At 34.3% G+C, this 15,630-nt stretch overlaps 1 protein-coding gene across 2 annotated transcripts in view; it reads left to right on the plus strand.

Annotated features, from left to right (window-relative positions):
• LOC127876773 (nicotinamidase-like) overlaps positions 1 to 15,630 on the plus strand; it is a 55,483-nt gene that overhangs the window by 12,865 nt on the left and 26,988 nt on the right. Inside the window, exons 3-4 of one of the 2 annotated variants that reach the window (XM_052422245.1) lie at positions 8,173 to 8,229; positions 14,724 to 14,963. In XM_052422245.1, the coding sequence (XP_052278205.1) occupies positions 8,173 to 8,229; positions 14,724 to 14,963 (297 nt within the window). The remainder of the gene's footprint in view (positions 1 to 8,172; positions 8,230 to 14,723; positions 14,964 to 15,630) is intronic. The other variant, XM_052422246.1, reaches the window with a different exon arrangement.

Below are 15,630 nucleotides of genomic sequence, written 5' to 3' on the forward strand. Positions count from 1 at the left end.
TAGCAGACTTTATGTTTCTTTGTACTAGGTTTCTGTATTCAGACTTAGCAGACTTTATGTTTCTTTGTACTAGGTTTCTGTATTCAGACTTAGCAGACTTTATGTTTCTTTGTACAAAGTTTCTGTATTTTAAAAATTGATTATAGTCATAGTTTTTAAATTTATGTAGGTAAGAACCACTTGACTTAATATCTTCTAAGATTTCTGAATTTAGCCATGGCTCACACTTAGACTTTAAACGGACTTGATTTACAGGAGCAACAGTATCTAAAATACTTAAAAAATCTGTTTAAATGAGTTCCAAGAAGAATTTACATTACTGGCTTAAAAGCATGGGCTCCAGTCAGCCTAAAGTAATTTCTGTAAGAGAATATCTTTAGTATAATTCTTCAGAGATCTTATTTTCAAAGTTTTATGTGAAAAACTTCTGATTTTTGAACTTTTCCTAGTGCAAAAAATGAGTATGTGGTCGTTAAGACCCACAGGTATGACACCATACTGGGAAATCTTATCTTTATTGTTACATTAAATATGAACTTAAATACTAGAACAAGTAAGACCAATCCTTGTAGGTTCATTTATGATCTGAACAAGGTCAAATCGTCTTAAAATATTACAATATTCTTTAAAAAGTGGACTATTTGTTTGCAATGTACATATATTGATATCACCCAAAATGTAAGTTTCACAGTCTGACCTTAACTGTTTTAAAACATTTTCAAATTTAACATTAAAATCACTTTGACCAGGTGGTGTATAAACAGTTCCAATATATATTGGTTTATTTCTCGGTAATATAAGTTTAACAAATAAAAATTCACCACCATCAGTAAGTAGATCAACACTGGTGTTAAATGCAAAGTCATCTCTGGTGTAAACACACACGCCACCTCCTTGTCTATTTCGGTCTTTACAAATTATGGTATAGTTCGGTATATGGACCTCCCCGTCTGTGATAGAGCTATCCCGCCACGATTCAGTAACTGAAATGATGGTTGCTTTGGTTTTTTGAGCAATAATGTTCAGTTCAGGAATTGTAGGTAGTAAGGATCTTGCATTAACATGAATAAAATGAAGGCCTTTCCTGGCGAAACATTGAAAGTGATCATTCTCTGCTGTTGTTGGGTTTTTAACGAAAGTGTTGTTATTTGGAGACTCAAAATTATCGTCCATGTCTTCTTTATCAGATTTTGCAAAAGGAAGTTTCGACGCTGCGCAGCCATTGCAGATGAAATTTACTTCGGCTAAGTTCAAACACATTTGTTCGTACAGTTCTCTGGATACAAAGCCGGTGCAATCAATGTGAGTCCATTTATGACACTCATCACAATCTTTAGCTTTACTGGATTTAATTACTCCTCTTCCACAGAATGTACATGGATTTTTGGGTTGTCTCCCATTCCTGGCGTTGAATGTTCTACAATTTGGTGGACCTGGATTACTTTGTATGTCTCCACTACGTAATAGACATAATACTATTAAAGATCTGAGTGTAGTTCTTGAATAATGCCTATCTGTACGAAGAACATCTTTGCCGACAGAGAAATTTCCACCCGGAACTTAAACTGGGTACGAACTGATTAGGTACGAATAGTTCGTAAATATGCAAATGTCATTTTCTGTACTGGTTACCACGTTTACAATGTTCTCCGATGGATCTATGAATCTTCTGCTGTTGCTTGGTGTATAAAACTTGTTAAAATTGTTAAATGAGTTTAGTAAAAACAATAAAAATGTTGCGGAAATTATCCCGTGTTGACCCGCCATCTTAGGTTACACACCACACCAGATTTGCAGATAATGAAATAGATTTTCATAATGTCACTTTATAGTCAATTTTTTATCAGTACATAAGTAATCATGTATGTAAAACAGGTACAATGTATCATATGTACAAATTCAAGTGTCTTGATGTTTAATGTAGTTTATGGAAAGAAATACAAAAGATAAGATTTTACATTTACATATTTTGTATACACTATGTACGTTTATTAAACATAAGCCTATTGCATATCTTTAATGTTAAACCAATGATAATCATATAAAACAAATCTTAATGATAGTTTGAGGTGTTAAAATTCAAGTGTCAGTATACGGTTTGGACTGACAACAACAACGATGTCAACAGGCGACAAATATTTTCACTTAGATCACTTCCGGATTTATCAACTAAGCAACAAATCTATTAATTAAAATTTAAGTATAATTAACTATTCATATAAAATTAACGTTTCTGCAATCATTAACATTTTAAAATAACATTAAAACAAATTTTCAAAGTTCAATTTAAAACGAAAGTAGAATGCACAAATTTACATAATGACCTACTTTTTTCACCTACCATTTGCAGAAGAAGATTTCGTCATAATCCATCTGATTACGTAGTAAATAATATAAATCCATAAAAAGCACAAGAAATAGTATGCTTTTACCTTGTTAATTTTAGATGTTATGCTACAAAAGTATTTTCCAAGCACAAATGTGCCGACAATTGTAACTCCATCTAATGCGGCCGCCATACATACCAGAATTTTTTAGGTCCAAAGCGGGACATTCCATAAAAAATTGTCGGGACATTTGACCAAAAAGCAGGACACCTAAAACGATCTATCATTCCACCTTTACTGTAGTCAGTATAGTACTAACAAAAACTCTTGATACTTTTATTCAAGACATAAAAAAATCTGATATGAAGCATGAAATCTAAAACATAACAATAACAGTTTTATTAAATAAGACAATAGCAAACAACGAAGATAATATTCATCTTTTTAGAGTTCAAAATCTGGAACATTATGACAACAATACTAATTATTTTACTTACACTGGCAAACATTAACGCAAGGGAGGCTATCCAGTACACTGAAAGTAAGGGTTACAGTAAACTTTCTACCGAACAGTTACAACAGCTTGACACGGAATGCGCGGCCGTACACATTTCCGAGGTAGGTTTTTGGTGGAAGCAAACCGTCTTTGTGTTTATTTTATGGTGGACAAACCAGTTATCGAACACCTAAGAAATTACTTTAAATTACCTTAAAATTGAAACACTTACAATGACAAAAACATTTTGTTTTAACAAATGACTAACAGTTCAATCATTGAATGATTTATCTGTAAAGTTTTCCAGCAAACTACCTTCAAGAATTCATAACAATGATTCCCTGGTTATTGTCACCTCTAGCAGACAAAACAAAATGGCGGCCGATGTAAACATGACCTATTACCCGACACTTCATAAATACTACTCCAGTATATACCAAGTCACATGAATATCACGTGACCCGGACTCGGCGAAAAAATCTGTGTCTTCTGCAATCAAAATTGCAAACGGAAATGTGCTTTTTGGTGTGTAAATGCACATTTTGATAAATGCATTCAAAAAGCAATAGCTAAAAACACATAAACCGGTGTAAATAACAATAAATGCATTCCTTTAACCTGTTTTCGGCGCATTTGTTTCAAGCTAAGTAGGCAAGTAGGTCATGGACTTCATGTGCGACCATTTGTTTATCAATGTGTCGTCATGCGCACTTTTGCGCATGTGCATATAGAACCAAAATAAAACGTCCGATAATAGGTGCTGTTCGATAACAGGTACTTACACAATAACTGCCATCAACGCCTCAACCATTATATGGCCCAGATTGTCCCTTTCTTCTTTCTGATTTTTTTTCAGTGCGCTGAAACAACGTTCTGGATCTGCGTTTGAGTTGGACTGTTTGTTACGATTTTGGTAGATTGCACATTCGGATTATCCCGCTATTTTGGAACTAAACATTGAATGTAAAAGACTCATTAATGGCGTAGAGATAATTTTACAAAACAATTGTTTTGTAAATTTTACAAAACAATTGTTTTGTAAACTGTTTCAAACAAAGACAAAAACAAACACATTTTCAACATTTATTAGCTCATCTATTTTTTGAAAAAAAATTATGAGCTAATGTCATCACCTTGGCGTCCGCGTCGGCGTCAGCGTCAGCGTCGGTGTCCGGTTAAGTTTTGCGTTTAGGTCAACTTTTCTCAGAAAGTATCAATGCTATTGCATTCAAACTTGGTACACTTACTTACTATCATGAGGGGACTGGGCAGGCAAAGTTAGATAACTCTGGCATGCTTTTTGACTGAATTATGTGCCCTTTTTATACTTAGAAAATTGAGAATTTTGGTTAAGTTTTGCGTTTAGGTCCACTTTTTTCAGAAAGTATCAATGCTATTGCATTCAAACTTGGTACACTTACTTACTATCATGAGGGGACTGGGCAGGCAAAGTTAGATAACTCTGGCATGCATTTTGACAGAATTATGTGCCCTTTTTATACTTAGAAAATTGAAAATTTTGGTTAAGTTTTGTGTTTAGGTCCATTTTATTCCTTAAGTATCAAAGCTATTGCTTTCATACTTGCAACACTTACTAACTACCATAAGGGGACTGTGCAGGCAAAGTAATGTAACTCTGACTGGCATTTTGACAGAATTATGTGCCCTTTTTATACTTTGGTTATGTTTTGTGTTTAGGTCCACTTTATTCCTACAGTATCAAAGCTATTGCTTTCATACTTGCAACACTTATTAACTATCGTAAGGGGACTGTGCAGGCAAAGTTATGTAACTCTGACTGGCATTTGGACGGAATTATGGGCCCTTTATACTTAGAAAATTGAAAGTTTGGTTAAGTTTTGTGTTTTGGTCCACTTTACCCCTAAAGTATCATAGAGATTGCTTTCATACTTGGAACACTCGCAAACTATCATAAGGGTACAGTAAAAGGACAAGTTGCATAACTCTGGTTGTCATTTTTACGGAATTATGGCTAGTAACTTTGAATATATGGTTAAATTTTGTGTTTCGATCCACTTTACTTCTAAAGTATCAAGGCTATTGATAGTTTACTATCAATAGGGTTACTGTACCTGGCAAGTTGAATTTTACCTTGACCTTTGAATGACCTTGACTCTCAAGGTCAAATTATTAAATTTTGCTAAAATTGCCATAACTTCTTTATTTATGATTAGATTTGATTGATACTTTGACAAAACTACTCTTACCTGACATACCACAATAGACTCCACCCAAACCATCGCCCGTGCCCCCCCCCCCCTATTTTTTTTTTTTTTTTTTAGGATCATCTCACAAATGACCACCACACCCTCACACTATACCACCATGGTGTGAATGCCTGATAAAATCAATAATTAGCTGATAAATCGCTGATAAGGTGTCATAAACAACACTGGTACACACGAGAAGTAGAATCGTATTGTTAATTGGGGGCAATAAAGGGATTAGCAGTGGTAAGTGTTAGGGAAACAGAGCTTGAATAGCGAATTTTATTGGGAACCTATAGACCTTACATCGTTTTTTACGAATGTCGGGACAAATCGTCATATATCGGGCCGCCGGGACAAAGGGCCCAAAAGCGGGACTGTCCCGCCGAGATCGGGACGTCTGGCATGTATGGGGGCCGCCATTTTGACAGGAAGTAATCTCGTTTTATTTTAACAAAAGCTATTTATTTTCATGAACAAGAAGATCAACTATCACCAAAATCAAACAGAAAAACTATTTATATTTTAAATTATATAATATATATAGCATGACATTCTAATTTATTAATTAATTTAAAGATTAAGCAATCCACTTCCAGTTGTTGTTTTTGTTCGAAATGGCGGAAAAATTGTTACATGTAAACCACAACAAACGATTTATTTTGTTGCAAGAAATATACAAATAACAAATACAAGGATATTAAAAAAGATTGGAGAAAAGACTTAGGAAATGGATTATGTTTAAGACAGTTGATGACAACATTGGATTATCTAGGAGGAAGAATGGCCTGACCGGATAAATCCGGTCGCCGCACAGGAAGGGTATATTGGGTAATTCACCCCCTGTTTTTGACAACGATAGGGTTTTTGTAAATTCAATAGAGTTTTAGCAAAAATTGTCATCCCCTACTTTTGAGCTTAATTGGGTTTTTCAACCTTGGTTTTTTAACTCCATTGGGTAATTTAGGGAATGACATATATGATATAATAAAAATCTACAAAGGTTTCTATATTATTTATACAAATGGAATGCAAAAAGGAACCTGTACATAACAACAAACAATTACTGAATTTCTGATCAAAGTTCATTCATTTTTGCGTTGAATAAGACTGAGTTCGTGAAAATCGCTGCACAATTGATGAAGTTATGGCTGTTCAAAGCGATGCACCCCATTTTCGAGTCATTTTGAGTTGAATACCTTGAAAATGAAAGTAGAAAGCGGACGGGTCTACCAATAAATACAATAATACTCCAAAGATTGATAACCGCTGGAAAGACTGCCTTTTTTTCTTCATAAGACAGCATATAAACTATCTGGTACATTTTTGTACAGAAAATAAGCAGTCTAAACAAGATATGTGTTCGTCAGAAACACAATGCCCCCTACTGCGCCGCTTTGAAATAAAATTTCTATTTACCATTTGGCAGGTATAGAAATCATCTCCCTTTAAAGCTTTTTTCTTCCCTTGGATTTTGTCCAATCCAACTGGGGGGGGGGGGGGTGTCTGAAGGCAGTCAAAATTGACCAAGTCAGACATCACTGACAACCAAGGCCTGTGGTTTATCAAAGAGATCATAGTCAGAGTTCATCATGTATCTATGACATAAGTCCACAAGTATGTAATGAACCATACCATTCACAAATTAGTACAAAGAAATGATAACTATATCGTTTAACAATTTTTTTGACAAATCAATCATTTGAGTTATAAATAATCAAAGTAAAAAATCTGTACAGTAACTGTGAAAAGAACTTAAATTCTTGGTAAGGAAATATATAATATGAGATTTATCATTATATAAATTACTTCCCTTGAAAATAATTGTCTCTCACAAATGTCTATTTTTAGTAGCAAATAATTAAAAGCCACTATCTATTTTTAGTAGCAAATAATTAAAAGCCACTATCGTGACTGTAGGCTCACCACTTAAAATGTGCAGCTCCATGAGATACACAAGCATGCCAAATATCAAGTTGCTATGTTCAATATTGAATAATTATCTCCCTTTAAAGCTTATTACTTCCCTTGGATTTGTATTTTTGACCTTAGACCTTGAAGGATGACCTTGTCCTTGACCTTTTACTACGATGTGTTTGTTAGAAACACAATGCCACCTACTGCGCCGCTTTGATTTATTTAACAAGAATATATAATTTGGCAGGTCAGATAATTATGTCTATTTAAAGCTTATTACTTCCCTTCGATTTATTTTTTCGACCTCGTTACCTAGTTTTTGACCCGGCATGACCCATATTCGAACTTGATCTAGATATTGTCTAGATACAACTTCTGACCAAGTTTGGTAAAGATCGGTCGAAAACTATTTGAATTAGAGAGCGGACACGAAAAGTGTGACAGACAGACTGACAGACTTACAGACAGAGAGCGGACACGAAAAGTGTGACTGACAGACTTACAGACGGACAGTGCCAAAACTATATACCCCCTTTTCTTCGAAAGGGGGCATAAAAATATGCCCGGTGTTTGTAAGAATTGCGTTTTGTGACGCAAGGTTTTTACGTGAATTACGTTATTAAATTTGTATTTGCATTTTTGTACCCTTTATTTTGAATGTTTTATTTTGAATGTAATTACGTTTTTGGTTATTTTGATTGCGTAATATCGCAAAAACGTCTGTTATCTATAGCCCTGGTTTGAATTTCCATTTTAGAAGTAAGAAAACATTGGTAATCACAATTGTTAACTGTCAGCTGTTTGTAAAAGTTTGCACGGTATTATGATTTATGTGAAACAGTACATCAGTGTGCTCCTTGATCAACATATTTTACATTAAAAGTCAGTCCCTCTCAAATTGTTTTGCAAAATTTGCCATTTTCAAAGTAAATAAGTTGCATTCTGTTGATTTGAATTGTATGTGATGGAGAAGAAAATAACAAACAATAATTTTTTGAGTGAAAAACAAACATTTATAACTCATTGACTAACTTGGTGAATTGCACTTCAGACCCATATAATTCAGCTCTATGCTCTAAGACTAGTTTTAACAAATCCATTGAACAAGTTCATTATGCACAATGAACAAGAACAAGTTTTTAGTCTTCATCAAATATTTATTATTTTTGTCAAATGTAATAGTTACAAAATGCTAATTTTTCAGGATGGACTGATATGTCAAGAGGATTTCCGTCGATGTGTATACTACTGGTTAAAACAGGTAACTTAATAATCCAATTAAAACAATGCATTTTCAATCTGTATATATTAGATTGTTAGTTGTATGAGTGATTGTTCAGTATGTTCAATTAAAAATACCTCTTTGTACAGCCTGTTTAATATGATGACGATCTGATGTATAATAAATATATACAATATAAACTTATGAAATTAATTATGCCCCCCTTCGAAGAAGAGGGGGTGTATTGTTTTGCTTATGTCGGTCCGTCCGTATGTACGTCCCGTTTGTCCGTCCACCAGATGGTTTCCAGATGATAACTAAAGAATGCTTAGGCCTAGGATCATGAAACTTCATAGGTACATTGATCATGACTCACAGATGACCCCTATTGATTTTGAGGTCACTAGGTCATAGGTCAAAGTCATGGTGACCCGAAATAGTAAAATGGTTTCCGTATGATAACTCAAGAATACTTATGCCTAGGATCATGATTGATCATGACTCGCAGATGACCCCTATTAATTTTCAGGTCACTAGGTCAAAGGTCAAGGTCACGGTGACCCGAAATAGTAAAATGGTTTCCGGATGATAACTCAAGAACGCTTATGCCTAGGATCATGAAACTTGATAGGTAGATTAATCATGACTCGCAGGTGACCTCTAAACATTTTCAAGTCACTAGGTCAAAGGTCAAGGTCACAGTGACCTGAAATAGTAAAATGGTTTCCGGATGATTACTCAGGAACGCTTATGCCTAGGAACATGACACTTGATAGGTACATTGATCATGACTCGCAGATGACCCCTAATGATTTTCAGGTCACTAGGTCAAAGGTCAAGGTCACAGTGATCCGAAATATTAAAATGGTTTCCCGATGATAACTCAAGATAACTTTATGGCTAGGATCATGAAACTTCATTTGGTACATTGATCATGACTTGCAGATGACCCCTATTGATTTTCAGGTCACTAGGTCAAAGGTCAAGGTCACAGTGACAAAAAACATATTCACACAATGGCTGTCACTGCAACTGAGAGCCCATATGGGGGGCATGCATGTTTTACAAACAGCCCTTGTTCAGACAGAGTTTTCTATTCGGCCATAAATGTTGTTGCTCCCTCTTGTTTGTGTACATGTATAGCTACATATAAATATTTATTGTTAGGGTCTTAAGTTTTTACAAATTTGATAGATGCATGTGAATGTGTCAAGGTTATAATTTGAGGTCAAATGTCAATACAGAACTTGTTACTGCATATATTAGGAAATGTCAAGGCTCTAACATCTGTGTGTGTGAAACAATTTTGAAAGAAAACAACACAAAAACAATTTTAATAGCACAAATCGTAGCCTTTTTGTTGTGTAGGGCCCATGAACTAAATGACCACTTTCAATAATGATCAAAATACAGCATTTTGTTGTAAAAAAGTATGCATGTCCTAGCTCTAGCTTCCCCATGTTTCACAAGATTTAAAATTGACTTGGAATTTATATTGACTTGTACTAGACAGTGTTTCTCTAGAATCCATTTTTATTTGTTAAGGTCATTTTTTAAGGCCATATTTCAAATATAGCGTGTCATTTACTTGTAAAATCTGCATCAGTTCTGTTTGTAAAACAATTATGGTGGTATTAAATTTGTTTGGTGAAGGCTGAAGGGGAGTTCTGTTGCAACAACTTTATTACAAAAATGAAATTGTCTACATTATACACACTTGAAAAATAGTGTTTACACTAGCTATTTTAGCTATTAGCATTAAGTCGATTTCCTCTGATGGAGCAGACTTCGTACCCCATGGCTGTTGATGGCAGATTGATCTTTAGCAATGTAGGCCAACATTGACTCACACAACTAACAACCCTGGTGATTTTGTTGACATGAATAATTGATTAATAAGTACCTGCGTCATTAGTTTGAAGGTCTCAACTTAGATCAACATTGTGGGAAAAAGTTCTATTAACCCTTTGCATGCTGGGAAATTTGTCATCTGCTAAAATGTCGTCTGCTGAATTTCAAAAATTAGCATTTTCTGCGATTGTTTTTCAAAGAATACTATCAGAATAGCAAACAGTTTGGATCCTGATGAGACGCCACGTTCTGTGGCGTCTCATCTGGATCCAAACTGTTTGCAAAGGCCTTCAAAATTCGGTTAATACTCCTTTGTAAGACAAGGACACAATACATGTTACTGTAATAGTAGTACTAGTGACAATGGCTGCATATTTGCAGTACTTATACTTAAATAAATACAGTTTAAAAATGATTTATTATAAACTTATATTGTAAAAGGTGGAGGAATATAGAATTGGCGTTTTCCCTCCATTGATCTGTCGATCATTCAGTTCGTCCGTCTGGACAAAACTTTTCAGTGCTATATCTCAGAAACTATATAAGAAATCAACATGGAACTTAATTGGCGTATAGATATCAATGAGGAAATGTGCCATGCCCAAGCCTACACGTTCTTAAATGAGAGTTATTCCCCTTTTTTATATGATGTAACTTCTCAGGGCCATATCTCAGATACCAACGTAACCTTACAAGATTTCAAATGAAACTTCATGGGTGTATAAATATCAATTAAGAGGATTGCCTTGCAGAACGACCCTAATTCTACACTTTTTAAAATAAGTGTTATTGCCCTTTTTTGTTTTTGTATGATGTAACTTTTCAGGGCTATATATATCTCAGACACGCTACAAGGTTTCAACATGAAACTTCATGTGTACCGTTCATCAAGGGATTTGCATGCATCCATAAACAAAATTTATTTGGCCAGGGATATAAATTCAACAAATTTGCTTGTTCCATTTAGAATGTTTAGATTTTAATGGTAACTTTACGCCAAGTAAAGGTATATGTTAGAAGTACAATCTATAAACACAATTTAATAAAGTAAAAAGGAGGCATGTCAAGGGATCCTTATATAAATATACAGTCGAAATATCCCTTCAGCATCTTAAAACTAAGGAGCATAAAAGTAAGAAAGTGATTAAAATAACAAGAAGCAATATTAAAACCTGTGCAACCATTAAAAGGTTGAAGAACATAAATGAAGACATTCCTCAGATTTCCTAAAATTGGTAAAGACTAGGGTAATTTCACTTTAAATTTAGTGGATTGTTGCCTTGCTAACATTAGCTTTTACCGATATGGACACTTTAATTTATTGAATGAATTTTTTTGCTCTACATTTCCAAAGACTATTAAAAGGTAGAGCATTTGAACTAGTTTTGTGTTTTTAGAAGTAGAATAACGGAAGCCCTGAAGCTGGGCACAACAATATTATCATAATTGCTTAATGTGGGAACAGCGTATTGTAAGCTAATCAATATGCAGTGGTGGAAAGTATTGATTTTACGTTAACTTCATCTTGATTTTCTTTGAATTTTGTGACCAAAGTCAATTTTATGGCCCTGGAAGTCTTTGTCTCTTGTTTGTTTTGTGTTGAATGCATTTATCAATGTTTTTTTTGCATGAATGTAACAGCAGTATTCTTATGTAGTTTCATATTGATTGAATATAATATTAAAATGGAAGGATATAAAAAATGCCAGAATCTTACAACATGGTATAACGTCAGTGTTTGCAATAAAATTGTAACACAAACATCAGATAGATTGTTCATTTAAAGTGACTGATTCTTTTAACACATATTCAAGAATGAATTTAAGATTTTTCTATTTATGTCTTATAAGTATTAGTATTCTTGTTAAATTTGGACAGTAAGATTTTAATGCATTCTATATATCACAGGGCTTTTTTTCCTTCTTTTGGGACCTGACGAAAAACGGCCCTTTCCCCTCGGATTTTTTTCCCCTCGGCAGGTAAATTTTCTCCAAGACTTCATTTTTTCCCCTAATTTTTTTTTTGTTTAACTTTTAATACATAAGTTGTATAATTAAATTATCTGTTGCCTTGAATTTGTTTTAAAAACAGCAAAATATGTTAAATTGATTATTAAAGGCTTTCCTTATTTTCCCCAAAATCCGGCGTTTTGCGTCATTTTTTTCCCAAAAATCTGGCATTTTGCGCAATTTTTTTTCCCCTAAAAAAAACCAGGCCCTTTCCCCAAAATCAGATAAAAACCCCTGTATCATAGAAGCATGATTAATATGTTATAATCACACATAATGGTTTTTATTCAAAACTATCCTGAAAAGACTTCATTGAGTTGACATATCACAGTAATAAATGTACACTATTCTTCTGTGTCATTGATATCTTGATATACTTTTCCAATGAAAGTGGTCTAGACTGCACGCTTAAGGCATCAAATTGTCAAGCTGGGACAGAAGAGTATTAAAATGATTGATTTGTCATTTGCAATCAATAATCTGTTACAGATTCTGTTATCGGAAATACATGTATGAATTAATGTAATTTTTTTGTCAGCGTTATGGTATGAATGTTACATTATATGAGTATGTCACTGGAAAAGCAGTACACCAAATAATATGGCGCACCAAAGGAGTCGAAACTTTAACTTCTGCTGCAGCAGAAAAATCATGCTCGACCAGCATTTATTTTTAAATTATGGCATCAGCCAATCAGAACTCTTGTTATTTTTGCCATTTGCTGCGAACATGGTTTGTTTGGAAAAAATGGCTGCCGCTGTGCTGGTGCCTTTTTCACATCTTCTGCAAGTTTATGTGACAACCTGTTTAAAGTCTAACATTGACATGCAGTAAATGCTTTATATTTTGGCTGCAAACTAGACGATCAAAAAGTTGTTGCAATTCGGTAAATAAATTCAGAATATCGCGGTGACACTCGTTGATGAATTCACCAGCGGCTGCCATCTTAGTGTGAATATGGTGCCGAGATGAACAATGCAAAACGATTTAAAAATAAATAAATAAATAACAACTACTAAAAAAAGGATGAGAATTTAATAATAATTATTAAAACACAGATTATGAGTTTGTTTCAGTTTTTCTAAAGTTATTGTCAGGTCTATTTCGTTTCTGTAGAGGTAACTTATGTCGTCCGTTTGTAAGCTCAAATTTGATCAGCTGACGGGTTCAAGGGTTTATTCTAAAAATAAATGCTGATCGAGCTGGATTTTTCTGCTGCAGCAGAAAAAAATGCTGCTCAGGCAGGAATTTTGCTGGTCGAGCAGCATCTAGATACTGCTCGAGCAGCAAATTGCAGCAGAAGTTAAAGTTTCGACCCCTTTGGTGTGCCATAAAATAAGCCAGTACATCAAATAGTCCTTCTTACATCCAATTTTACTCACCAGACAACTCTCTTCCTCCTCATAACCATGCTATTACTCCAATAATAGGGAATATACGTTTAAGAAGCAGGTATTAAACAAAAAGTGATGTATTTATTAAAATGCTAAATAATAATTTGTAAGGTTCATATGTTGGAAAGTTGCCAGGCAGAATTTTAAATTGTTCAATTTGTTAACATTGTATCATTCATCGTAACCAGGTATTATTAAACTGATATTATTTCTATTATGACTAATTTAACACTGAGGATGCAGTGAACAATGCCTGTTAATTATTACTCGTAGTGTCAGCTATATTTCACGTCATCAATTATTTCCGATGTTCAAGAACAATGTTTGCTCTCTAAATATTTTGTTGTTAAGTGGTAATAGTATACGGCCTGGTTTAACCTGCCTTTAATTGAGCCCCCACCCCGGTTTATTACCAAATATTTTATTATAATGAACAATGAAACTGTCAACAACTATCCTGCTAAACTGTTATACATGAAGTCCAATCATTTGACAGGAATTTATGACATGTGAAAACTGATAAATATTACATAATGTTGTAGTAGTACAAATTGACCCATGCCCTTGACTTATGTACTGTCTGTTGTACAACATACATAGTGCAAAATTTATTGATCAGGATTAATAATTAACAACAACAGGTCATATTTGCTTTTGCTCACCATTAACACAATGTAAAATTAAAACAGATATTATTTTACCTGAAATGTTTAATATACAAATTTAGTAGCTAATTATTGATATACTACAAACCCATTTCTTAGTCAGATAAGAGAAAGGGTTATGTTTTGAGTTTTATGATGGACAAATATATGGTAAACCTGTATTAGAACCAATATACAGACTGGAATACCACATGGATGAGGATTAACATTCCTTAAACTTTACCTCACATGCACTCTCTTGGATAGTTTTCAAAATGTATTTATTGTTGAAAGATTTATGCCTTTGTAGATCCAATTGTGTTTTAGTGTGCTCAAACATCTTTCACATACATAGTTATTATATAGTTGATGGAGAGAATGGAAATAATTAATAGAAAAAATGGGAAAGTATGTGAATATTACATTTGAGATAAATAATAATTCAACCTGTATACAAAACTGTATGTGTTCAATGATAACCATTTTATATAAATACACTTAAAGTCATAAAAAAATTACAGATTACTGGTTCATTTAAAGACAAGGAAGCGTTTGTCATTGTTTTCGTCGTTATAGTTTCCATGCATAAAGTAAAAACATGTTAGAGATAGACATCCTTTCTTGTTTATTTTCAGACCATGAAGCCTGTGTCCGCATTCATCATTGTTGATGTCCAGAATGACTTCATTACGGGTTCAATGTCGCTACTGAAGTGTCCCGCAGGTCAGGACGGGGAGGAAGTGATCCCAGTGATTAACAACCTGCTGGACACAGTACCCTTTGACCTCATCGTGTACACGAAGGACTGGCACCCAGAGGATCATATCTCGTTTGTTGAGAATGTCACTCAACGTCCACTGACCAGAAACTGCAAGGTTTGCTTATTTCTTGATTCATTGTTTTTATGCAGTCCTTTGAAGAAGCAGTCTAATACAAGTGACACTGTGTGCCTTTTCCATCTAAAAAAATTGTAGCCACTATTAAAATATTTTCGCAATTTGGCGACAAACAGATCAACAGTGAATCCATTGTGAATTATTAGCTCATCTATTTAAAAAAAAAAAATTTGAGCTATTGTCATCACCTTTGCGTCGGCGTCGGCGTCTGGTTAAGTTTTGCGTTTAGGTCCACTTTTCTCAGATAAAATCAATGCTATTGCATTCAAACTTGGTACACTTACTTACTATCATGAGGGGACTGGGCAGGCAAAGTAAGATAACTCTGGCGTGCATTTCGACAGAATTATGTGCCCTTCTTAGCTCACCTGAGCACAACGTGCTCATGGTGAGCTTTTGTGATCGCCTTTTTGTTTATCTCCGTTGTCCGTCGTTTGTTGTGCGACGTCAACATTTGCCTTGTTCACTCTCTAGAGGCCACATTTATTTCCAATCTTCATGAAATTTGGTCAGAAGATTGGTCTTAATGATATCTTGGATGAGTTACATTTGCTTGAAAAACATGGCTGCCAAGGGGCGGGGCATTTTTCCTTATATGGCTATAGTAAAATCTTGTTAACACTCTCAAGACCACATTTATTGCCCA

This window comes from Dreissena polymorpha, chromosome 4 (assembly GCF_020536995.1).
Source record: "Dreissena polymorpha isolate Duluth1 chromosome 4, UMN_Dpol_1.0, whole genome shotgun sequence".
NCBI lineage: Eukaryota > Metazoa > Mollusca > Bivalvia > Myida > Dreissenidae > Dreissena > Dreissena polymorpha.